Consider the following 27,558-nt stretch of genomic DNA (forward strand, 5'->3'; position numbering starts at 1 on the left):
TTTTTATGAGCCACACATTTACCCTCTATGGGTGTGTCTAGACTACAGGATTTTGTCGACAAAAATAGACTTGTCGTCAACAAAATTATACCTGTATCTACACTACCGCTGAGTTCTGTCGACATAACGGCAGGCGGTAAACCTCATTCTACGAGGAATAACACCTTTTGTTGACAGAGTTCCGTCGACAGAAGGCGTTATTGCATGTACACTGTCCTTTGTGTCTACTCTCATGTCCACAAAGTGGCTTGCTTTGTCGACCGAACTGGACGTAGTCTAGATGCTCTTTGTCGACAGAAGCTTTGTTGACAAAGCCTCTGTCAACAAAAGTCTGTAGTCTAGACATACCCTATGATTGGGAGTTTGTGTACACACATCTTAAGAGGTTTTTTCGCCCCTAATGTAACAGAAACATTACAATTTTTGCTCTTTAAAAAAAGCTGCATCTCCTTTCTGCATTACAAGGAAGCAGCAAATGGGCACTAAAACACTTCCCCCTACCTTTTTCCAATTATAGTTAAACAACCTGTTCAGAACTAAACCAGCTGTGCTAATTCATGGATTAGTCTGACCGTAGACATGTATCAAGAAACAGCCATTTTACCAAATGATGCCTTTCCTCCTATACAAAGACAGCATCATGGCTCAGTGTTGGCTGCTATTACAAAGCTGCTGAAGCTATGGGAAAGTGTTACAAGCTAGTTTGTGTTTCTTCCCCTCTGCTAAAGCGCTCTCACAGAGTTCTGCAGAGGGGAATGAGACTAGCCCTAAATGCTAATGTCACTGAACCTTAAGGTTTCCCTTTGCTGTGCTGACTCACTGTGCAATAGAGCTGAGCCCTGCACCGCAGATGAGTGCAGAGCCCGGTGCCCTATACCAAGTCCAGCTACATCTCCAGCCAACCACTCAATACAGCCACTGAACTCCCCTGCATCCCTGCTCAGCCACCCTGACACACTAATAGAAGGCTTTTCCCGCCTCTTCAGCCATAATCTTGCTCTCCATCTACCGATTGTCCCTTCCACCCAGTCTGCCTCTAGGAATGATGCTACATGTAGAAAACTATCAAAAATAAAATCTCTAAATATCAGTTTAATTTAATGTGGGGCTGAAAAAGTGAACATACATTAATCCTAAAGGCTACTGCACCGTCTCACTAAGGGAAGAATGAGGCTTGTTTGAGAGCCTACATTGTGTATTTCTTCAGCGTAACAGAACGCGCTGGTTTTGGGAATCATTTCAACACGTATTAGGTGCATACTCATGTTTTACAGATATTTATGCTCAACTTTAACTCCCTGGTCATTTTTCTGTTTGGGAATTCATATAGAATCCTTGGGAACTAGTCCAAGGTATTGCATTCTCTCCCCTGCAGCCTTTGGATAATGCACATTTCTCTCCCCACATCCCACCTCCTGCTATCAACCATTCCTTACACTGTTATGCTGTCAAATAATTTGGTAAAAAACTAGCTGGTGGGGTCTATGCTTAGTCTCAGCTCATTCCAGCTGTTTTCTGATTGAGTTTACAAGAAAAGATCTTTTAGCTGCTAGTCCTGCAAACTCAGCCTGGAATGTGAAGGACCAGTTCTTTGGCTTTGCTTACATGGGGTGACACACAAAAATTCATCAGGCCTTAATTCTTCGTTTTCTTCTTTGAGAGGATATGGGGGCAGAAGGAATTTAGTTAAAAATTCTGCTTGCGATGTACAAATGGACTAGAATCCAGCATGCTCAACCCCAGCTCTAGTGAACGAGCAGCTATACAAGAATAAAATGCTTTGTAAAGAATGGGATTTAATAAGTTGGTAAGTGATTAGTCATGGTCTGTTTAACATTTTAAGCGATTAATTTAGCTCAGTTGAGGGCTTTATACCCAATTTCTTGTTTTCCAGAGTAGGTATGTTAGTTATGACAACAGCACCTGCCTGCAGACAACCAGCTGCTGCTCACAGCAACAGATGGCTGCTTGGGCATGCATGTGCATGTGTTTAATATAGCAACTGCTCCCTTCTCTCTTCACCTTGGGTGGGGGAGGAGAGGAGAAAGGGAGAAACCAGCATCATGACTCTTTTATGCCTCTCAAAATAAATGGGAAGCTGAGGGAAGGAAGTGATCTGCTTACTCACACTTGTCCAGCTGAGACTGCAGCAACTCTAGATGCCTGGTAGCCGTTAGATCAGCTAGTGCAAGAGAAGCCCCCAAAACCTCTCTCACTCTCTAGCCTGTGTGTAAATTCCAAATTCATAGTGAGGAGCTAGAAGATAGGTTTGGGAGTCTGACCTTTTTGTGTCAGCCCTTTAAAAACTGAAGTGTCCATAGCACACCCTAATGCCTTTCAAAGTGCTCACAGGTGGCTTCTCTTTTTCATGGATTTTGCAGGGCAGACCCATGGTTCTTGCTCCTCCCCCTCCAAGGTCTTCCAGCTGATGTTGCTATTACCAGAAACACTTCAGTCTAATGCTTTCAAAGACACTCCTGTATTGAGTTGCAAAAAAGAAAACGAATAAAGTGTCCTAGAAGGTGATCACATGTCCCAGTATTAAGGGCTTTGTCTTACATAGGCAAATATTATTCATCACCCTATCCCACAGAGACCTATTCAAAAAACAAAGAAAACATGGTCATTAAGTCACCAATATCTTCCCTTTTCAAAATGGGAGGTCAAGTAAACAAAGCAATAATATTTTCACCCAGACTCAGTGTTATTTGCAGAACAGGATCATTGCTGAACAAGAGACTTTTCTTTGTCAACAGGATGTTTTTACTACTTTCCTAGATGTACAATACTGAGTTCAGAAGCAGACAGGTATCCACTGGAAAACTAGTGAAAAAAAATCAAGACATACTACCAGAAAAGCTAATTAGAATATACAGGGGGGAAGGACAAGAAACTAAATACAGTTTTGTGGAACTATGATATTCAACAACTAAGGGTACATCTAACATTGCATGGCTATTTTGGGATACAGGTGGCATCCCAAAATAGCTACCCTGTGCCTACACAAGCCACCCGTTATTTCAAAATATTTTTCAAACTAACATTCCATGAGGGCTAAGGGATACCTCAAAATAGCACGTTATTTCAAAATTTGGTGCTGTGTAGATGTGCCAGATTTCAAATTAAGCTATTTTGAAACAGATTCGAAATAATATACGCAATTTGCACTACACAAATTGTGTATCTTATTTCAAGTTTAGGGTGCTGTGTAGATGCACCCTAAAGGACAGAAGTCAACTGAAGTCTTATTGGTGCTAGAAGTGTTTAACAATTCAAGCCCCCTGGTCCATACTAGCTTCAAGTTTACAGAGAGTAGATCTTCACTTGAGCACCAAATCAAGTTTATGGTTAAGATCTCCCGCCTTACTTGTTAAACAAAATTAAATATTATAAATCACTAGAAAGTACAAAGTAACAGTACTAAGCCAATCATTTCAGAGTATATTGTAAGGATGGAAAAATTCATATCCATTTATACCTTCAACATACAAACTTTCACAGTACCGGAGGAAGAATATTTATTAATTGGAAAAACTTGAAAGTGTATCAAATAAAAGTTAAAGCTATTATTCCTCTTTAAAAAAAAAAGAGTACAAGCTGCAGATTTGATGCAACAATCTGTAATTAGGTATCTGCGAGGTGATGCAAAGGTTTTTGAAAAAGCCTTCCAAAACCCATTGGTAGGCTTACAAATTTACCTGCAGCACTTGCACCCACCTCCATGGATTGCTTCAGTGCTTTGGGAAGTCAGCCTGCACTGGCCCTGGCAGACAAGTTATTTTTTGCCCTTCTACTAGGAAGCCTTTCATTTGTGCATTTCAATGATGAAGTCTCAGCTACCTACCATCAGAATTTAGAGCATGAATGATTGGCAAGTTGAGTCTATGTCCCTAGCCAAACCAGTAACAGAGCACATCAGGTCTGTCAGAGCAGTAACTCAACTCCACTTGCTAAGACTATGTTGTCATTGCAATCAATCCACCAAGGAAAAGAAAGGTCCTCCACCCAGGCACTTCTTGATACAGAATCCTAATGGAGACAAAGCAATGTAGATTATACCTTGATGCAGGAAGCTAAAGTAAACTCAAGGCCTTGTATCCACTATAATTTATATTATGATTGCTACCTAGATGAAAAAAATCCACATACTTTGACGTAAAGACATAGTTTCACTCCCATGGGCTTTCATGCCTGTAGGATCAGGCTCTTTATGAATACAAACTATATTCATCTTTAAACCCTTCTTTTAAGGAGAAGGAATTCTGTGATTAAGGCATTACACTGAGGTTCAGATCTATGTTCAAGTCCTAGCACTGAGACAGACTTCCAGGAAAGTCCTTCAATCTGTACTTAAGGTCCTCATCTTTAAAATGGAGACAATACTTCTGTACTTCACAAGGGTGAAGATACATATACAGTAAAAGTCCTTTTAACTAGCACTTCACCAACCAACAAGCTCAATAAACCAGCATTTCTGATCTGCACAGAAAGTCTAGTTTATAGTGCTATCAGTATGGGGCCAACAGTGGGCTGGTGTGTAGGAAGGACTGCAGGGTGCACTTTGGGAGGTAATTTGGGTCCTGGATGGTGCTTGGGGCAGAGATTGGAGCACAGAAGGTGATGGGGCTGCAGATGTGAGAGGGCGCTCACATCCACCAGCCCCCACAAGTAGCTCTCTGTCCTGGCTGTTGTTGACAGAGGCCTGGCTAGGCGGCTCTGCAAAACACAGTGCCTCCAACTTCCCATTTCTGCGTACTGACTCTGCAGCTTCCAGCCCATTGGCCAAGAACTACAGCCAATGGGAGCGGCAGAGCACAGCATCTACAGATGGAGGCAACATGACTCCCGGCCTGCAGAAGAGCTGCCTGGCCACGCCTCTGGTCGGAACAGCAGGGATGGGGAGCCGTTTGCAGGCACCACTAGAGATGGATATCCTCTGACCCAGCATTCTGAGGCCTCATGTACCCCACCTCCCTAACCCAGCCTATGCCCCACAGGTCATCTCCCATCAATCCCACACTCCAAACCCCTTTGTCTTCATTAACCGGCATCTTTAATTTACTGGGGTGCACACACATTCCCCCAGCATGCTGCATAAAATGGCTTTTACTGTATTAATGTTCAAAGCTCCATGTTAGCAGGCAGATAAACACACAGGTAGAAACTATATGGCCTACAGTTATTTCAGATGACCTGTGATAGCAGCTTGCTTACTGACAAGAGCTTTGAAACCCATAGCTATTCAGAAAAAACAAACAAGTTAGGGTAAGATTTGGTTAAAGAATAAGTTACAGGCAGACACACAATTTAGTTTTGAATAAAGGTTTGTTATCTGACAACTAGTTCTTAATTCAGGGTGATCAAAAAATTAGCTCACGTGGAGCCACCTCCTCCATCCCTTTGCTGCCTCCCACAGAGCCGGTTCAAGGGGCAAAGCCCATTGAAAAACCTGCTGCCCACTGGCACCAGCTTCACAGAGCTGCCTTCCCCCCATGCTGCTGCCACTCCCAGAGGCAGCAATGTGGAGGCAGCTGCACGGGGTACAGGGAGCTCCCTGGGAGTGAACTGGCTACCAACCCTGTCACCAGTGACTATAGAATAATTGTGTAACCAATAATATTGGGTGTGGTTACATGATTATTCAATTAAACGATATAGAAAATCCCTAGTTTGTGTTGCAGACTGTACTTTGCAGTGGCTTTGCTGAACGGAGACTTATAGGTGGGAACTTAACTAAAGTTAAATAAAAGTATTTGTTGAAAAGCAAATTATGACAGAGCTGACCCACTAAATTCTGTCTACTATGGTAAGAAAATTGTACTGTAGTTTTGCAAGGTTCTAATTGAGCAAATGCTCCGCACTCTGACATGGAGTAAAAACACTCAAAAGTCACTACAAATATGCCAGTGAAATGCCTACAAAAAGATTACAGAACTATTATGTTAATAAAACATGCACATTAGTCAGAGTCGCTTTAGCACAATGCGTTAAGACTTGAAAATCTTGCATCCATAGAAAGATTAAGAAACATTATAACACACATCTGACAAAGTTTACATAAAAGAAAGAATTCTCCAGGTTAATTCCTATTCTTAGAAAGGCACACCAATTCATAAAGTCATGTTTCTATCTGAAAAAGCATTTTTGTCATCATCACGAGTGATACTTATGATTAGTATATAACTGAAATGTTAAAGAAGTCTTTTCAGTTCTAACCTGCATATGTCCGAAATTTAGCTCCTGAGCTAGCTGATTGTTTTTACTGTATTGCTGTTTTTACTGTATTGCTATTTTCTCCTTTTGTTTGTGTTTTCTCCTGTTTGTTTGTTTGTGTTTTTCATAAAGGTGAGAAAAAATAAACCCACAACTAAAAAACAAAAACATGGGGATAGTATTGTAATTCAGAACTTACACACTAGGTGGGTAACTGGATGCTGAACAGTTTTTGGCAAGTCAGTTATTTTCTGAGACAACTTACATGGAGAATGGCTGTACACAATTTTTTAAAACGTTTTACAAAATGGAACTGCATAGCAGTAAATTAAGGAGTTAAATCTGGTACATTACTGGTTTGTGTAGAACATTAATGTCCTTAATTGTACCTGGCAGAGTACAATTAGTACAGCATTTTTCTTAATCCTTTCACATTTTATCATTAACTTTAAGTTACAATAGAAATTGAAAGACTCACATTCCAACACATTAAAGACATAAGATATCACAGCATAATATAGTAATCAACACAAGCTCTCATTTCAAAAATATTAGAAGTCAGCTAAGCAAGTGACATACTGAATAAGAGTTGAGATATGGCCATGGTGTATTCACCTTTGCTCAAAGATGCAAGGAGAGTAGAAGCAACACTTCTGTATTAGTGAAAAATACAAAATCCTAACAATCTATGGACAGCTCACATTTAAAAAAAAAAAAAAAAAAAAAAAAAAAACACACACCTATCTACGCCTTCCCAGCACCATACTGATATTACGTCTGACTGGGTCTACTTATCTTTCTAAAATAATTATATGGAAGATTTAGGCAAAACTTAACCACAAAAGAATCAGTGATGAGTTGTATAAAACAAGTAGTTTATTTTGTGACAATATTTATTTAAACAACTTCTAATTTATACGATCATGAATCTACAACACTGACTTTCCACAAATACATATTGTGTTTGAACAGAAGAGCCTCCTGAAATTTAAAAAAGTTCCCATAGGAATGTGTATAACAGAAAATGAGATACATTGAAGTTTCTCTGGGTGTACAGACACTAGCAATACAAGTTTTTCATGCTCTCTGCCATCTTGGAAGAGGAATGCCACCATCATGTTTAGTGTGTTCCATTATTAGTCATGGCTTCTCTGATGTCTTCTCAGTTAAGCAAAGGCTTTGGTTTAGTTGCCCGTTGGTGCTGCACAGGTTTAACATGAACAGCTGTTACAAAAATAAAAATAAAAAGAGTAAGTCTGTTTTCTAAGTTACTGTAAAGAACTTCAGAGGGGTAGATGCATTAGTCTGTAACCGGAAAAACTTAACAATGAATCGTTAAGCCGCCAATTGGTTAGGACTAGCCCTGCCTCTAACTTTCCCACTACTAAGGCATCTGCTCTCAGATTTAAGATCAACTGTTCATACCCTTGAAGTCACATCAGACTCCAGGCTAAAAATCTCAGCCAAAAACCACTTCTTCCACATGTGACTCGTCAGAAGAGATTGCACCCCAACCCTTTGAATATGGCCACAGAGATCAATATATTGATCTTGCTTTATTATTTACATTCCTATACAGGAACAAAACCCACTCCTGAATGAAAAGGCTCTAACACAGGGGTGGGCAAAAGGGCCTCCGCGGGCCAAATCCAGCCCGCCAAGCGGGTTGATCTGGCCCAAGGAGGCCCTGCTGCTTCCCCGCTCCCAGACCTCAGGAAAGAGGCTTCACATGCTCCCCCCAACCTTAGGCCCTGATTGGCCTGGGAAGCGCAAAGCCTCTTCCTGCCCTACCCCCACCCTGTGAGGAGCATGTGGCACTCTGAAGTGCCGTATGCTGCTCGCAGGGCGGGAGGAGACACCACACGCTCCCCCGCCCCCAAGCCCTGATTGGCCTGGGAGCAGGAGAAGAGCGCAAAGAGTACATATTTAAAAGGAATCTCTACTATGGCATCTTTTAAAAGTTTCCACGCGGCTTGTGTAGTGCTTGCTTTTGGCATTATACCTTTTAATTTCTCTTCAACTAACTTCATTTTTGTGTAGCTCCCCTTTCTGAAATTAACATCTACCATGATGGTGGACTTCTGCAGCGTCTTCACTGCTCCCAGAGATGTTAAATTTTTGTGTTATGGTCACTATTACCAAGCAGTTCAGCTATATTGACTTCTTGGATCAGATCATGTGATCCACTTGGTACAAACAAATGGAAACGTTGTATTAAAACACAATCTAATTAGTACCAAGTTTTCCTGATTCTTTGTGTTGCTCTCACACTAATTTGCAATCATATATACAAAACAAACATATTCTTCATTAGCTTTTTAAAGGAAGATCATTGCATTTTTCATTGGAAATGTCAAATAAGTCTTTTAGTTAGGAGAGAAAATCTGGCTGGATAGCATCAGAAAGCTTTTAGCTACAAGTGTTATATAAACTACAGATTTAAACTTTTCCAAAAAAAGCAAAGTGACTGGTCTCAAAATATTAGTGATTCTAAGATTCTACAAAGCTTGCCCATTCTCACCAGGTGTTGGCAAAAGGCCAGGTTTTTCCCCAAGCAGTGGCCGTTTTGCAGGCAGATGCGGAGAGTATCCTAGAAGACCAGGTCTTTTAGCAGGTGCTGCTAGAAGAGGTGGAGGTTTACCCTTTGCACTGGATATCCCTGTTTGGAAATTAGAGGCTTTTTATTTTTAATAAGAACAACATATAATTTCTTTGAGCAAGATACCCACATTTTCTATGTAAACAGATTTTAAATAACAATATCTGATCATAACTTAAAGCAAGGTAAGAATTTGGTTGTGCCAGGAAAATGGGATATGCCTGGAATGGGATTGCTTCTCATAAAACCATACAGAAAAAGACTCACCAGGCATGTACAAAGGGGGTGGCTGGGGGTGTCCCCCCTCCTCTCTGGGACTGTCCCAGCCCTGAAACTCCCATCCCCTACACACCCTTGAGAGAGGTATGGGGAGAGGGGGTCTAAAGCTCCTTCGCCCAGATTTGCTAACTGTTCCCCCTCGTCAGGAGAAGAGCACAGTTTGCTGAATTCCTCACTCTGGATGGGGAGCGCAGGGCATAGGTGAACTGTGGATTAGCTCTTGCCCCCTGAAGGGACAGGAAGGGAAAGAGCCAGAAGACCTGGCATGAATCTTGGAAGGGAGGCCTGCCACCCCGTCACCCTCCTTCCCGCCCCACACAGTCACCTCCTCATCCACCAGCCTTGACTCCTGCACCCCTTACACCTCCAGCCTCCTGTCCTGAGCCCCTCCTTAAGGGCCCGAGCAACACCAGATAAGTGTGCTAGTCAAATATATTTGACAAAACCCTAGGCAGACTCAACTTCTTTAACATAGCACTTCAAGACACCAGTTGCAATGCAAATTTGTACCTAGCATCAGGCCTGTGGCTGAAGACTCAGATCATGTACGCATCAAATTATGAATATATAAAAATTCTGTCTAATGCTAACATTAAGCTAACCTGAATTCCCAATAACTGTTAATAAGCACCCCAATTTCAATTTAAAAACAACAAGCATTTAATTTTAAATTAACACAACATAGGCTTACGCAACAGTCTTAAGCATCTAGGGGTACATCTATGCTGCACACTTATATCGGAATTAGCTATTTCAGAAGAAATACTCTGAAATAGCATCTTTTGAAATAGCGCGTCTACATGACAGGGAATCCTTGAAATTAGTCCGAGGCAGGCTCCCCTAATGTGAATTCATTACATTGATTTAGAGCCCCCAGAAGCAGTAGGGAGTAATTACTTTGAATGGCCCTGGGGAGAAGCTATTTTGAAATAGAAGTAGTGGAACGTCCACACTACGGCTATTTCAAAATAATTTCAGAAGAGGTGTTATTCCTCATGGAATGAGGGTTCCAGAACTCAGAACTCGGAAGCCATCCATTATTTCGAATTTCTTTCAAAATAATGGATTTGCTGTATAGACGCTCACATTGTTATTTTGAAATAATGGACATTATTCCAAAATAAGGCTGTTGTACAGACGCACCCTAGGAGAATTCATTGTTGAAAACCTGAACTGCTCTCACTGTCCCAGATGCCCTTTAATATTCTATAAGCTTTTGTAAATTAAATTAATTCTTTCACTAGAGCTTAACTTTGGCAATTGACGGGGGGGGGGGGGGGGGGGGAAGAGAGGGAAAAAAGCCTTCCCAATGGAAAAAAGCTTTTGGTCAGGTGTTTGCCTCAATCCACATCAGCTTCAAAGGCTACAAGGACAGTAAGAGAATTTAATTAAGATTAAAAGCATGAAAGATCCTAACACCCTTAAGTATCTATGCTTCTATAATATTACAGAAGATTCATTTTTGACAGGAATAGAACAATTGTTTTTCTCTACCTTCCTATCACATCCTGGAAAGTTTGCTATAAAAGGCAATAAAGGTTAAAAACATCCAACTTGAACTATTGTGGCTTTTTTTATTTAATACTAAATTCAATATAAACTCCCATGGATTCAGTTTCTGGTACTATAGTTTCAAGCTCAAAGTAAAAAATCACTACATGTGCTTTTCACCAATGTGGAGACTCTAGGAACACAAGATGACCAGGGACAGTAGCCACAGACAATCACAAGTACGACGTTTTATCTGCACTACAAGTTTTATTAAAGCAATAAGTTACCTATGCATATATAAATCCCACAAAATCCATGCAATGACTAAGACTGTCGTCATACTCACACCCTAGATATTCTAGGGTCCAACGCACTTTTTAACAGATGATCATTGAGGGTCTTTCAACTTTTACCCAACCAGGAAACATCTTTTATAGAATTGTTCCACATGCATATCCATGAGGGTTTCAAACCTCTTTTTCCTTATATGTACATGAATATCTCATGAATATCAGGGTGCCCCATTTTACATAGATTATTTCTAAGTTCTTCTTACTCTCATTAGCATCTACACACAACATACAACTTGTGATCAGGACATGATGTTCCATGATGTTACAATCAGATATTTTATGGACTTGACCAATACACTGTAGTCTATTTCAGTTTGCTGTAACATCGCCTATTGTTGCATCTGCTGCAGTAATCTTGTGACCTTATGGCATTGGGTTATTCCTACATCACCCATTCATGTCAACGATTCTGAAGCGAATTACAGCCCTCAGCCTATAGGCCTTCCATTCCAGCCTTGTTTTACTTATCACACTTCTATAACTCTACAATTTAGGTCAATTTAGCATACATTGATTATACGTGAAGTACTATATGAACTGACCATAAAAACCAAATCACACCATAATGATACATGGATGACAAAATAAATTAATTGGCTACACTATTTAATTACCACCCTCAATATTTGTAAAGGAGCTAAAAAAATTAGTCAATCTCACTCACATTATTTTACTTTCCATAATGATTATAATATTGCTGTTACATTTTTATGAGCAAATCAGTCATGAAAAAGTTCAAAGTAGTAAATTAGGCTTCAAAATATAAAATTTGACACAGGAGGAAGTTACAACAATTGTTACTAACCCGGTGTTGGAAGAAGAGCTCCTGACGGCCTATCACCCAACAATGAAGGTTTAGCTGGAGAAAGGAGCGACTGGCCTAAAAGAACATTCCTGTTGGGTGTTGGCAGAAGAGGTGGAGGTTTACTTAAGGTATGTGTGGCAGTGCTTGTACTTGGCATCATGTTTCCTTGATACAATGAGTCTTCAACTTGAGTTGAAGGATCACTTCGTTCAACAAGGGCTAGTTTAAGAAAACAACAAACAACAACGTAAGTAATTCTTAAGAGCACAGCTTTATGAAGACTGCATAACCTATAATGGCAAGATTATTTCTAATTATCAACCCCTTAGCCTAGAGGTTCAAGAAGTCTCTGTAGGACTGCTCCTATGGATCCAGAGAACACCAGAATATCTTTCCAAAATACATGTTTTCTGCAATTTATGCAAGTTTGTTGGTTTGTTTTATCTGTTAAAATTGTTCTGCTGAATTTCTCTTGAATACTTTGCAAAATTTATATAATGGTTGAAATAATGTTTATCATCAAACCAGATGTGAAATTCTGCACAATGGCTTCTTCTATGTGACTTTAATTTAGAATGCTTTTATACGTGTATGTTATTATCAAAACTTAAAGGTGTAATGTTAAAAGAAGTGCTACAAAAATTTACTTGTAACAATGAAGCTTAAGGGAGAGTGATTACCCAGTAGGGGGCTTGGATATAAATATTTAAGTGTTGGATGTGTAACCATATCTAGAGGGAATATATATATGACTTTAGGATAAATATACACGTGCTTTAATATACATTGACATGTACAAGTGGGCTTTTGACCTTCATCTATATTAATAGACTATTTATGTGGAATGTACCTGAGAGCTAGATTTGTAACAGTTCGATTTAAAAATATGTGTAAAGCTGTATTTTTTTGGGGAAAAAAGCATGAATACCTTCAAGCTCATCTTTCCTCGTCTTCAGGTAGTCACTTACTGAGTTCAACTCCTCACGATATAAATATTTTCCCTCACTTAACAGAAAGAGGAGATGTCTAATGGCTAGAGGCACACTGTAACTCCCATTGAGCTCCCGTTCTATGTAGTCATCCGCCAGATCAGCTGCTTTGTGTGAAACTGCGGTACGCTCCTGCTGCTCACGCTCAGCAAAAATTTTCCCAAATGCTTTAACTACGAGAGCCAATGCATCCTCCATGGGCATATTACGGTGTACTACAGAGAAGAGAGATAGCTTGCTTTATCAGTCTTGTGTTCCCATCTACTTGACACATTTATAAAAAGACAAAAACAGTGCTATTAAGTCTGTGTGTAATTCAATAGGATGAAATTTAAATGGTTTCTGTTTCAGGATTAACAGGGTTACCCTGTAATTACAAAGGTTAGTTTGATTCAACACAACTATGTGCAATGTTACTTAACTACAAATTAAATTTAAAAAGTTGCCCAATTAAAAGATACTGCGCACTTGTCAACTTAATTTAAGCTTGGGCTATAAAGATTCTTGATTTTACCCTTGAACAGTAAAGTAAGAGGAAAAGTAGTATTAGCACAGACTTACTACTTGAATTCAAAACAAATTTTACCTGAATGGAGGAACAGGACAGTTAGATATTTTTAATTTAAAGAGAAAGTACCTTTATAATAATGTCTAGAACACTTGTGTTTTTGTTAAAAGGGAAAGATGTGACATATGAAGATAAATGTTTGAAAACCGAAGACTTAAAATAGATGGATTTTAACTTGATCCATCTATATAGCTGTAAGAGAAGAATGTGAACTGTAATCATGTTATTTATATATAATGCCTTACTATTACTTACTATGCTTAACAGCTTTTGTTGCCTATGTCATGCCATTTATGAAAAAAATTCAGGGCAGATGGATGTGTGTTTTGTGAATTATTGGAAATTAATTCAATGAAGTATTTACAAATCAACACATCTTAACTTGGTAAAAAAATCTGACCTAGAAGTGTAATGTGTCAGTATTAAATATTTTAACATGTTCAAAGAAAATTAAATTGCAGTTTTGAATGGGGACTATTTTAAGTGACATTTCTACATGAAGCTAAACTTACTTTTGATAGACTCATGAAGCATGATTACGGTGCAAGAGGAAAGTGCTACATTTGACTGTTCAACAAGAATACAAAATGGGGAACCATCATTTTTAACTTCTTGGAGGGCGCGTGTGAGACCCAACTCAGATGTAAGGTATATCATTTCCACCACAAGGCCATGATCCTGCAACCGATGGCCTATGACTGTTGCATATTCCCTTAAAGAAAAAAAAGAGGCTGGTTATTTTACAAATAAAAGTCTGTGTCATTGTTGTTGCCATGCTGTAGTTCATGTTTTGTATGTTCTCAGTTACAGGTAACAATTCTAGTTATGTGACGTGTAAGAAAGAAACAGTTTTCGTTCCACAAATGGAATGTTCCCTAAATCAGATAAGCTCTTTTAGATGACAAAAATGCAGATTAAGAAGTACATATACCAACAATTTTAGAAAAAAAGTCTCGGTGTTCTATTGTTTAGAAATGTGATCCTTTCATAGAGGGACATTTTTAATTGAGGATCCCTATGTGGTCATGTATTTAGTGCTATTTTTGGAAAGTATGTGCATATATTATTACACTAGTGATTGAAAGTATTTATATTTAGTTTTTATTTATTCTAATTCATCTATATATCACAGATAGTCAAATACATTCAATTAAAATTTGACTTTTTTTAGCATAAATTGTTATGACTGGTATTAGTGTAAGCCTTTTAATTGCATTAACTAGTTGGCTTTTTAAAAAGAAAAAAGTGTGAGGAAAAAAAGGAAAGGCGTTGAGAATTAGGCTTAAAGGGCATTTATGCTTAGCAAATGTATAGCACACATTATACTACATGTACTCTGCTCTATGTGTAACTTCTGAGGGCTTGTCTACATTAGCAAGTTATTGCATTGTAACTGTCTTGGTCAAGGGTGATAAAACACACATGCACACACACCCCTGAGCACAGCAAGTTACAGCACTATAAACAACAATGTAAACAGGCCCCTCGTGGAAGTGGTTTACCCAGAGCACGGGTGCTGTTACCACACTGTCATGCTTGGCAATGTAGACAAAACCTGAGTCTTATCTGTTTATTTTACAGTTGAAAGTTTATTAGTGTTAACACCAGGGAAGCAATAGGACAGGGGAAGCCTTGTTCATTCTGGCTTCATCAGAATTGTTAGCTTACATTCAATAACATAATATACATAAGAGAAAAACACAGATAACTTTGTACCATGTGGTACAGACTATTTTGGCAGTTAGGAAGATGTTACTTTAATATGTAAATTAAGTATTGATGTGAAAGCAAGTGAAGAAAAATGGAGAGCAAGATGTCAATTTTACACAGTTATTTTTAACTGAATCAAAAGTATACTTTTACAAACTGCTTACAGAATCAAGTGTTATCACTGCGCGATATAACCAGTATTATCTGGTGACTCAACAAGCCAATCTAAGTTGTTCCTTCAGACAAAGCTATAGTTATGGCAGTGTTTTCACCATAATTGCAAGTCTTTCCACTACTGAATACAGAACATCCATTTCACTGAGCACTGACTCTTGACATGTTATGCAGGGTACTGACAGTGCATTTGCCAAGTGCATTTGAAGTGATCACCTATTATAACATCTTTCAGATGGTGTCACGAATTAAGAGATGATGAAAACCTCTACTGTAATTCAAGTAACATCTGAATATCAAAAGACTAACATGTCAGATGGAGGGAAGAAAGAAAGGGGATTAAGGTAACATTTATAGCTACAGAATCCAATATTCAAAAGAGAGCAGCAGTATCAGCACTGCTTTAGACTGATGAATTTGTTGATTCACTTACTAGACGTTGTATAAAAGTGTAAAAAGTATAATAAATCATCCACAAGTAGTCTCTAAGGTGCTGAAAGACTATTCGTTGTTTAAGTTTTCCAAGTTTCCATGCAGTTAGTCCATTTGAAAACAAGCGTATTGGTAATTAATTTTGTACTAGACACTAAATATAAGTACATTTATTTTCTTATTGAAACAGAGGGAAGGGAGAAAGGAAATAAATAGCATTTAATTGGTGATACTGACCATTAATGAAACATCAATACTAAATTTAAGCTTTCTTGAACCAATCCTCCTTCCTCCCCTCAAATAAAATCTATTCTGAATGCATCAATGATTGCCAAGACCTCCATAATGAAGTTGATCCTGGTCATCTCTATGAGATGGACAATTGTGATATGAAAGTTAATAGTGTATGATAACCAAGAAGAAATCTCTCTGCATTCTACTTCATGTAATGTTCCTGTGTTGCCAAATATGTAATTTCAAGCCTTTATACAGTTGTTAGAAAATTACATTGAATCTTTAAATAGAAAGTGTAAGGTTTCACTATGCAGATTTCACTACTCACAAGGATTAATCTGGAAGAAAACAAAAGTTACTTAACATGAAAAAAGCCTAAAAGGTTTGCTTTCAGTTTAAAGGGAGGCTACACTTAAAATTTTTAGAACGGTTTAGTGTTTGTTTTTTTGCTGTAATCACCATTTAACAGACCAAAAGATTAAAGAAAAAACATACTTGAGTTTGTGCATTTGATAGTGCCTTATATTATAGCTAGTTCCCCTATTGTATATGTGGATCTTTCATTTGGCAGCTACAGAGAAAAATGTAAAATACTAAAAATTGTTGAGATGACTCAAGGACAGGTGTAGGATCTGAACTTACTTTTAACATTTTATATAGATTAGATTTCATGGTTTCTAAAAAAGTGTTTCTACTACTAAATGTTAAAATATAAGCAACAGTAAGAGTTAACTAAGAGTTAATTTGCTTTAGAAATATCTTAAAGTTCTTCTGTGTGCCCCCATGTATACTTAATATACTCACTGGCCTGGGAGATGCATAACAATTTTAAATACTTAAGCAAAAACTAAATAGAATTATGTTAAGGAACTTCAGAGAGAAAAAAGTAGGCTTAACATTCAAATATTACCTACATCCTCAGTTCTGAGAGAATATCATCGTCAACTGAGTATCTTAACTGAAAACATAAAACATCTCATTTTTTAATTAGAAACCTACGTTTGTTCCTTGCTGATGGCTACAATGATACAGTCAGAAGGTCTTTCTTTATCATACTCTTTTTGTATCTGCTGGTAAAACTGCATGTATAGCTTCTCCCTGCGACCATCCCTGGTATAGTCATCCTCTAAAATCAAAGAACAAATTGATTAAAAAGTAACAGTGACTGGTACCATTACTGGAGCATCAGGTTTCTTTCCCATTCTATTTCCACAATACTTAATTGAGAAGTCCACTAAAAACTGAATTGATCTTGGACACATAGCAAGACACAAGGAATGTGATTTAACTAGGAAGCAACTTAACTAACAACTGAGAATTATCCAGTAATAACTCATTTTTTGTATGTCACCCTTCCTTCCTAAATCTGTTCTACATGATAAAGACTGTCTTGAGACCTCTACTTCAAACCTGATCCCAGTCCACTGTTAGGATCCTATTACCACCCCTCATAAAACGCTGGGGAGGAAAGGGGGCTGATTTCTCACTCTATGAAGTATTTGGGGGCCCAACCCTATTCCACACCTTCTTTAGGTTACTTTCCCTAAATCTACTTCCAACTCTGGTTCATTAAAGAACCAGACTTCTATTAAAAAAGTACCTGCACTGGAAACACGCTACCAGGAGGAGACAGCAATTAGCTGGGCTACTTCCCCTCATCCCCAACCAGGTTCCCATATGTTAACAACTCCTTCCCTAATATTGGCCAAAAATATATTCAGTCTCTGTCAGGGTATTTCCTGAGGAGCCCAGATAACCCATTTTATTGTGTAAGTGTGATCAGTTCTGATTTACACATTTTCTAGCCTCATGAACATGCAGCAGCCTAGTGACTCTCTACTATAATCTCTGCTGAAAGACTTCAAATTGCAATTGCTCATAGGAAAAGGTTCTGCCCTCTCTTTGCCCTAGTTATTAAAGCAATCTTCTCACAAGATTCCCAAATTGTTTTTGCCTCGTCCTTTGTTACCAAAAATGGTAAGTAGATATCAGCTAATCTTGGAGCATGTGTCTTCTTCCATGCAGTTATCCCCTCACCACTGTGAGCCTTCTGGGCAACTGGCTTCCCACTTCTAAGCCCAGTGAACAATATTTGGGCCCACAGATCCAAACATCATCTCTTGTAACCCGCTTCCTTGATACAGAAAACTAGGTATGCAGCAAAACATAGAACATCCACACCAGCAGCCTCTACTTCTCAACTGGAGGCCTTGAATGCACATCAACCAACTGTATCCCTCAGACTCCTATTACTGTACCCGTTTCACTGCAGGAGTTGCAGCCCTGATGCTGAAAGAATGGCACCCAAATTCGCCAGCACACCACAAACTGGAATTTTCTGGAGCAACTCCTATCAACAGGAAGAAAGAGTGGCCCAGCATTAGCCAGTCTCAGCAATATGTAGGTCCTTAATGCTCTGACTGGGTAAGTCCCTGCCTTCCCATACTCTTGCATTACTATAAACTTTTTTGCCCCTCCCTGGTCCATTGACATTGTAAGAATCAAAACGACTGATTATTCCCCCAAATGTAAGTCCCCAAATTCCAAAGCTCTACCTGAAATACTGCCATGCTGATCTCGGCACAAGTGCTTCGATTAAATGCTTAAAAAACCCTCCTTGCGGCAGCTGCCTCGTTCAAATTTGCATACTGGTGATATTAACTTGTGATGAAGAATTCATACCACATTCCAAAGCATCTGAATAATGAAAGGCTTATCAGGGATGTGTTATAGGACCTGTGAGGTGAGACGACCCATCTGCAGCCTCCTAACTAAATATCTGCCACAACAATCCAGATAGCCCAATTTTCTACAGGCTGAGCCTCTCTAAACCAGCCTCTCTTGGCTGGCAACAGCCGTGCTCTGGCAGGACCGTGGATGTTCCAGGACCAGAAAGTCTTGGTGGAGTGCTGTTGGCTGGAGCCCAGTAGTGGGGGTGCCCTGTGGCAGGGAAACTGGGAGACCAATAGCAGGGCTGCTGCCTGGCAGCAAAACTGTCCAGGACACCAGGAGGCAGCAGGGCTACCACCTGATGGTGAAACCAGGAACTAGGAGTACGGCTGCCATCTGGCAGCAAAATCTGGAGGACCAGTAGTAAGGGAGCACAACCAGCAGCCTTGCAGCCCAATAGAGGGGCTGCCTGGTAGCAAAGCTGCCACAACAAAAAGCCCAGCAGCCGTGCTGCTGCCCAGCGGCGCAACTGGACCCTAGCAGCAGGGCTGCCATGCCAGGGCTGTCCGGCAGGGGGGAGCCATCTGAGAGGCTGGCAGATAGGCTGTGGCAGGGGCAGAGGGAAGAGGGGGGAAAAATCAGTGCCAGGGAAGAAGAAATGACTTCTCCTGGTCCAGCAAAATCCCTCGTTCAGGACTAGTCAGGTCCCAGATCAAGGAGGTCCAACTGGTACTACAACAGGTCGAGGCTGATAGACGGAGACCGTCATTGATGCCAGCCAATAGCATATCAGACACCACGTACTTCAGGAACTGGCCAAATCCATCTATCCCAAAAATGAATCAGTTCCCTAAATCCCTAAGCATTCATTGGGGTACTGATCTCCACATTAATCCAAACACAATCAGAAGCCAACGCTCCAAAAGGCCAGCATCATGTGCTCAGGCTCCTTGTTAGCTGTTAGTTCCAAGTCCCAAAATCCATTCATCTGAAATCAAGACAGCGTGGTCAATGCCATTATGAATTGCAGGGACATGTTAGCAGTAAATCAAATTTTACAAATTAAGCACTTCAGGACAAGTGCCCTCATCAACCTCGTAATTCTGAGCGATTTGGATTAGTGGGTGTCAAACTGTCACTATAGAATTTAACTTGTTTGTGAGCTCATGCCCTCCCCCGCAAGTCACTTCAACCAAAATAGGGGGAAACACCCAGTAATGTTATATACTTTACTAGCTCTCTGACTATAGGATTCCTAATTGCCTCCAAATACACTACCCATTCTGATTTAAAAAAAACACAACCTGGTGTCTCCAGTGAATGAGTGAATTTTCAGGTCTGACTATCTACCCCAGCTAGGCATCGAGGCAGCAAAAGACATTACTTTTTCCAAAAAGTAACACAATTGAAGTGATTTAGGAACTGAGCAGTTCCCATGCCCATAAATTCACCTTCATTTCTTTACACACACTTATAAAATGGCTGGGCTTAGCTATCCCTGACATGGCAACTGATGGCAGGGCACAAAATGCCAATCCATGGACTACCAGTCTGCATATAAAACCAAAAAAGGCAAAAAACAAACTGTAGTCCACACAATGTAATCTACTTGGTTCCTCTGTTCTTGTTAATCTGAAAATTCTGCCAGTTTATGCGCAGGAAGCCTAGAGATTCCAGTCTCTATATCTAACTTGATCCCTCAACAAGTCTTTAAGTGAGCACCCCTTTCTCTTCTGCTAGCAGTAATCACATGCACCAGCTAAGAGATGATCTACAGGCTGCCACGGTTTAGAATTTATCCTGCTGATAAATAAAGTGGCATCCAGGTAGTATGCTACTTGCTGTAAGCCTGATTCCCATACCACTGATCTCCAGCTTTGGGCTAAGGACAGTACTGAGCACCCCACTGATATGGCCATTTGAAAATAGAAGTTGACCTACCAAATAAAACCCCAGAAGTCTGAAATCTGAAGGTTTACCGGTAGCAGTTAAAAGCCAATCTAATGTTGCACTTCACTAATATTGCCCGGGGGCTGCAAGCCCTCATCATATCCACAATGAAACAAATGACAGAACTATGTAGCACTTTAAAGACTAACAAGATGGTTAATTAGGTGATGAGCTTTCGTGGGCCAGACCCACTTCCTCAGATCAATTTGTGGAATTTTCTTCCACAAATTGATCTGAGGAAGTGGGTCTGACCCACGAAAGCTTATCAACTAATAAACCATCTTGTCAGTCTTTAAAGTGCTACATAGTTCTGTCTTTTGTTTCAGCTAGACCAGACAAACACGGTTGCATCTCTATCACATATCCACAATGGTATCAAAAGAAGAGTAACATATTGAACATTACTCCCTGAACATTACTCCTGGTCTGTTGCATCATACATGGAGCTTCCTCATGGATACAATAGGTGGTAGATCAAGCAATACTCCTTGGTGCCATTTTGGGGACCAAACACATAGGATAAATTTGCAGTCAGTCATAGATCAGAGATGTAAAAGCCCATTTAATTAGTTAACTGGTTAAATGTTCCCAAAGAAATACCTAAACCACCTTGAGCTGGAGATAAAGTTCCTTTCTTCATTCCTGCTACAGGCAGTCCCCGAGTTACGCGGATCCGACTTACGTCAGAGCCGCACTTACGAACGGGGCTCTCTCATCCCGGAGCTCGCAGGCAGCGGAACCGCCCAGAACACAGCGGTCCCACCACCTCGACCTCCAGGGCGAGAAAAGCTACTCCGGGTGCCCCTGGTCTGCTGGGGACCGTCTCCAGCAGACCAGGGACACCGGGAGCAAAGCCGGGGAGGTGGAGGGGTCCCGCGCCTCTGAGGCTTTGCTGAGGCAAAGCCTCAGAGGCGCGGCACCCCGCCGCCGCTGCCGCTTTGCTCTCGGTGCCTCTGGTCTGCTGGGGACCGTCTCTAGCAGACCAGGGACACCGGGAGCAAAGCCGCAGCGGCGGCGGCGTCCCACGCCTCTGAGGCTTTGCCACAGCAAAGCCTCAGAGGCGCGGCACCCCGCCGCCTCCCCGGCTTTGCTCCGGGTGTCCCTGGTCTGCTGTTGGGGGGGGGGGCACAGCTAGTGCACCCCCCCCCCCCCAGCAGACCAGGCTTTTGTTGTGGACCCTGGGGTAGAGCATCTGGGGTGCTGCCGGGTTGGTCCTGCAGGGACCTACCTGGCAGCCCAGCTGTTCTGTCCCAGGCTGGAGATTCAGCCGCTGTTGAAACTGATCAGTGGCTGATTCCAGGAAGCTGGGGGCAGAGCAATTCTGCCTCCAGCTTCCTGTATTCAGCCCCTGGTCAGTTTCAGCAGCAGCGGCTGAATCTGGAGCCAGTTCCAACTTACATACAAATTCAACTTAAGAACAAACCTATAGTCCCTATCTTGTACGTAGCCCGGGGACTGCCTGTACTTCGTCCTGTGTTTAGGGACAGAGGGAGCATCTGACTGATCTCTCCTTCTACTGGTCTGGAACTTTCCACAAATGCTGTGGCAAATGAGTGCCCCACGAATACCAAAACACTTCTCTCAAATGATTTTTTATTTGCATCAGTTCCAGAAACATCCAGGGAAGTCCCAGTATACTTAACTGCAAGAATCAGATATCTGGTTAGCCTGCTGTAGAAACAAACTGCTGTTGGTATGTACAAATGGCACTGATTAAGCCAACGTCATTTGCTCTAAACATCGGTCATTATGAATCCTGTCATACCTAATTTGTGGACATACCTGCAACTTAAATTCCTTGTCTTAATGGGCCCATGTTATATACTCAAACATACTGTGTGCATTTGTACAACGCTTAGCCTCTTCCACTATGTACCATACTTCACATCTGCATATATCACAAAGGCAGGATGCCTGTTTTCCCAGATTCAAGTCACCATTTGATCTCTCACATTCTTAGCAGACTCTTCTGCATTCTGCCTTCCCTCATTGCTACCCTGCACACTGAGAATATTTCTCGAAAGACAGTTAAAAATACAGAAAGTGTATTTGTGACCCTTGATTAAAGATGACACTCCTGTGTAAGCATGTCTTATTTTCACCTGAAAAACAAAAAACTGACAACTGCACTGGAACCCATCACATTACCTGCTCCTCCCCACCCTGTCATGTACCCATTTCGATAGCCTTGACACCTATCCCTATGTTCCAAGCCTAAGTAAGATACAGCACCTGCATTCCTATCCCTCCTTGACTGTTAGCTCTTTCTCTGCTGATGAGACTAGAATCAATCTGGCTGCTGCCATTACCCCAAACTGAAGACCATTGGGTGAGCAATGGTTCCCATGTTAGATTTTCCTAAAGGAAGTTAGGGGATAAAAAGAATAAACTTACTTAAACTTGAGGTCCCAAGAATACACAACAGTGTTAAGTTTGGCCACCTGATTGGAAGAATTTCTCCTGCAGCCAGTACCCCAGACTGCCTGGGGACACCCTTCCCCCCAAAATGGGATAGAACCCTCTGTGGAAGCACACCCAGTCTCTCAAAGACGAGCGCCAGTGACACTCTCCACCTCAGACACCCCCTCCATTGTCCCGGTGGGAAGATCTGCTGCCCCAACTAATTCTGTGATTCTGTCCCTGGAAGAGGCACAGCCCTTCACATTGTAACTTCCTGTTCCCCCAGCACCACCACCGCCAGTCCAGAGGTGCAGCTTCAAAAGTATATGCCCTTGGCACTCCCAAGAGTCAAAACTCACCCACTACCGGCAAAGGAGATACCCCAGCCGGGGGAGCCACACTTGTAGCACTTGCTGTTCTCCACTTGTCCCGGGAGCAAGGGGTGGTTGGGCCAGCTTCCATTGCTGAAGATTCATGCTCCAGATCCTGTCGCCTGGAAGAACCTGGCTGCTGGGCTGCCACTGCTGACTCTTGTCTTCTGGGGATCCCTGGGGTCTCATGCAGACTGGGACCTGCTGGGACCACCGCCATCAACTTGATGTATCTTGGGATTCCCTCACACCAGAAGGCACCCCATGCTCCCATTCTGCTAAGCTACTTCCCTGCCAGCGTGTAAGCTACTTTTTTGAGAATATAAGGATCTCTCAGCCGGATGGAAAGGGCTTGGATGCATATGAGTTCATGGGCTTCCACCACGCTGCTCAGACCAGACAACATCCCAGATAAAACCAATCATCTCTTCCAAACCCAAGAGGAAGCTAAATTCCTAAGGGGGTGGGAGACCCTAAAGACCCGTCTCCCCAACTAGGAAGGACTGACATACCTAGTAAGGATGTTAAATAACAAGTAATTTAGCTGAATAGTTGATGGAAATTCCATCGACTAATCGTTGATAGGCACTTCTGCGTTCCTCTTTGAAAAACGTACAAGAGCCCCGCTGGGAGGAAGGAGGAATGCGGAACTCCGCATGCAGCCCGGGGCCAGTGGGAAGTGCATTTCAAAGCAGAAGCGCCCTCATGGAGTCTTGAGTCAGCGGGACTTCTCACTGGTCCAAGGCTACACACAGCGTGCCAGCTTTGAAATGTCCATTTCAAAGCGGAAGCACCCTCATGGAGCCTGGGGTCAGCAGCAGACTCAGAGACCCCTGCTGACCCAGGACTCCATGCTGTGCTGCTGCTTTAAAATGCCATGTGGAGCCCAGGGTCAGCTGGGGCATCTCCAGCTGATCCCAGGCTCTGCGCAGCATTTCTCCAGAACCCGGGGTCAGCTGGGGATTCCCCAGATCACCCCGAGCTCTGCGCACTTTGAAATGCCATGCTGGAGCCTGAGATCAGCTGAGGACACCCCAGCTGACTCCAGGTTCTGCGGAAATGCTGTAGGGAGTCCCTAGATGATCAAGGGCTCTATGCGGCACTGATGCTTTGAAATGCCAAAGCAGCATTTCAAAGGGGCAGTGCCGCACAGCTGATCCCAAACTATGTGCAGTACTGCCCCTTTGAAACATCACCCCAGCGTTTCAAAGGGGCAGCACTGCATGGAACCTGGGGTCAGCTCCATGCCATGCTGCTGCTTTGAAGTAACCTCTCTTCCCCCGCTTTGCTGCCTCTATCTAATACAGGCAGCAAGGGGGGAGAAAAATCAACTAGTCAACTCGACTATCTGATAAGCATTTGCTTATCAGATAATCAACTAGTCCTTAACATCCTTAATACCTAGAGTGGGATTTGGACCCTCTCTCAGATTTCAGCTTTATCTTTCCCACATAAACCAATTATACTTGACATGTCTCTGCCTCTCAATGCAAAATCTTTTGGAGAAGCCTAGTGATTCCTTACAAGATTCATTTTTCCTTGCCCTTTGCCAAAGTATTTTGCCTCAGGGCCTGCGTAAGTCAACCACCACCTTCCTATAGCTCCCCATATAACCCAGGCATTTCCTACAAGAGCTTCCTTGCTCTGGGCCTGCCACGGAGACATCTGCTGGATTTAACAGTAACATGATCCCTAGCTGACTGGTCATAGATGAGGTTGGGTCAGCCACTGAGCTCCTTTTTTCCCCCATGCAAAGGCTGCTGATGTTATAGTCTAACAAAGGAACATTAACTAATTACAGATTCTTACCTTTTTGGGAATACTGATATCTCTCATAGTAATCTTCATTCCCTGTTGAATAGTCATACTGTTGTCCAAATAGCTCTTCAAAACTAAGGAGGAAATAATATTTTGTGGGGGAAAAAAATACACTCAAAACAGGATAGGTGAATTCATACAAATATCCACACAAACTAGGATGATAAAAGTTTGTAGCAGTTGTAGTGTAAATTACTGTTATGGAGTTTCAGAGCTAATGACTTTAAGCTATGGAGAAGTGATGTGTGTTAGTCTTTCCATTCTTAAAGCTATGCTAATTTTTCATTAAAAAGTGTTTGACATCCCAAGTAGCTTCACTAAAACAAAACTGATATGTCTGACTTCTTAAAATATATCTGATGTGATGCCACAGTTGCTTTTAAAATAGTTTGAGGCAAATCAAATAAGTTCTTTCAAAGGTGAGTATTATAAGAGTTAGGTATTTTCAAGTACAGGACTGACTGCGCTGCGCGGCTGTGCCGGCTTGTAATCTACTCGCTCGTGGCGAGTAGATTACACTAATTGTCAAGCCCTGTTCATGTATTGCAAATTTTAACAGCCACCTCAGAAACAAGTTTTTTCCCCTATGTTGGTACATTTATGTAGCTTGTAGATTTTAGCAATTTAATTACATGCAGTTTACATAAATATTGCAGTTATCCATTTGGTCTAATGTGATGCATGATAGTGATCTACATTTTCAATGCTCAGCCTTAAATCTCGGCACAGGCAACTCTCCAATCATCTAGGGCCAAAAACTACCTTAAGAACATTAACACAGCCATACTGCATCAGACTAAAGGTCCATCTAGTCCAATATCCTGTCCTCCAACAATGGCCAATGCCAGATGCCCCAAGGGAAGTGAATAGAACAGGCAATCATCAAGCAATCCCTCTCCTGTCATCCATTTCCAGCCCTTGACAGAAAGAGGCAAGTGACATCATTCCTACCTTTTCTGGCTAATAAGTATTGATGGACTTAACCTCCATGTGTTTATCTAGTAGTTTTTTTGAACCCTGTTAATGTCCTGGTCTTCACAACATCCCTGGCAAGGAGTTGCACAGGTTGTGTTTTGTGTGCTGTGTGAAGAAAAGTTTCCTTTTGTTTGTTCTAAACCTGCTACCTATTATTTTCATTTGATGACCCCTAGTTCTTATGCTATGGGAACAAGTAAATAACTTTTCCTTATTCACTTTCTCCATGCCGGTCATGATTTTATAAACCTCTATCATATCCCCGCTTAGTCTCCTCTTTTGTAAGATGAAAGGTCCCAGCCTTTTTAATCTCTCTTCATATAGCACCCATTCCAAACCCCTAATGATTTTTGTTGCTGTTTTCTGAACCTTTTCCAGTGCCAAGGTATCTTTTTTGAGATGAGGTGACTACATCTGTACACAGAATTCAAGATGTGGGCATACCATGGATTTATATAGCAGCAATAAGTCTGTCTTGTCTATCCTTTTTAATTATTCCTAACATTGTTTGCTTTTTTGACTGCCGATGAATATTGAGTTAATGTTTTCAGAGAACTATCCACAATGACCAAGATATCTCTCCAGTAGTTATAGCTAAATTAGTCCACATCATTTTGTATATATAGTTGGGATTCCCCCCCCCCCCCCCCATGTGCATTACTTCACATATCACCATGAAAATTCATTTGGCATTTTCTTGCCCAATCACCTACTTTTGTGAAATTATTTTGAAGCTCTTCATAGTCTGATTTGTTCTTAACTATTTTGAGCAGTTTTGTATCATCTGCACATTTTGCCACCTCACTGTTTACCTCTTTCTCAAGATCATTTATAAATAGGTTAAACAAGACTGGTCCAATTACGGACCCTTGGAGGACACCACTAGTTAACTTTTTACTTCAGCACAGGAAGGAGAAATATAAAAACACTCTATATACTTCTATATAGCCCTCTGTTGTGTGACAGTAACTGTGAGCTACGATGGGTTTAATATTATCTGCTCTATAACCAGAAAGTTGTGACAAACTATAGCTATGCCCATAAATAGTACTCATTCACGTATTAACTTTATCTTTATAGCAGAAATACCCACTGATGTCTGACTCCTCCCTTCCACAGACATGAGGCTTGACGCTGCAGCAAAGATAGTCTAAGGACTACTGCTATCTATTCATAATTAATTTTGTTCCCGTCTCCATACAATGTACAGGCAGTCCCTAGGTTTGTTCTTAATTTGAATCTGTATGTAAGTCGGAACTGGCGTCCAGATTCAGCCGCTGCTGAAACTGATCAGTTTCAACAGCGGCTGAATCTGGACGCCAGTTCTGACTTACATACAGATTCAACTTAAGAACCCCAGGCATCCCCAAGTCAGCCGCTGCTGAAACTGATCAGCGGCTGATTCCAGGAAGCCCGGGGCAGGGGCTTCCTGTAGTCAGCCACTGGTCAGTTTCAGCAGCGGCTGACTTGGGGATGCCTGGGGCAGAGCAGCTGGGGTGCTGCTGGGTTGGTCCAGCAGCGCCGCCG

The 27,558-nt window shown here is 41.4% G+C and overlaps 1 protein-coding gene across 5 annotated transcripts in view; it reads right to left on the bottom strand.

Annotated features, from left to right (window-relative positions):
- Positions 1–7,067: 7,067 nt before the first annotated feature.
- The window catches only part of LOC102450862 (uncharacterized), a 38,385-nt gene continuing 17,894 nt past the window's right edge, over positions 7,068–27,558 (bottom strand). For 2 of the 5 annotated variants that reach the window (XM_075940241.1, XM_075940239.1), the window contains 8 exons: positions 25,048–25,130; positions 23,227–23,442; positions 16,847–16,973; positions 13,810–14,009; positions 12,669–12,944; positions 11,741–11,959; positions 8,735–8,872; positions 7,068–7,437 (listed from right to left, as the gene is read on the bottom strand). In XM_075940241.1, the coding sequence (XP_075796356.1) occupies positions 7,376–7,437; positions 8,735–8,872; positions 11,741–11,959; positions 12,669–12,944; positions 13,810–14,009; positions 16,847–16,973; positions 23,227–23,442; positions 25,048–25,130 (1,321 nt within the window). In that variant the 3' untranslated portion in view covers positions 7,068–7,375. The remainder of the gene's footprint in view (positions 7,438–8,734; positions 8,873–11,740; positions 11,960–12,668; positions 12,945–13,809; positions 14,010–16,846; positions 16,974–23,226; positions 23,443–25,047; positions 25,131–27,558) is intronic. The other 3 variants (XM_075940240.1, XM_075940242.1, XM_075940243.1) reach the window with 3 other exon arrangements.

Source organism: Pelodiscus sinensis, chromosome 12, assembly GCF_049634645.1.
Source record: "Pelodiscus sinensis isolate JC-2024 chromosome 12, ASM4963464v1, whole genome shotgun sequence".
Taxonomy (NCBI): Eukaryota; Metazoa; Chordata; order Testudines; family Trionychidae; genus Pelodiscus; species Pelodiscus sinensis.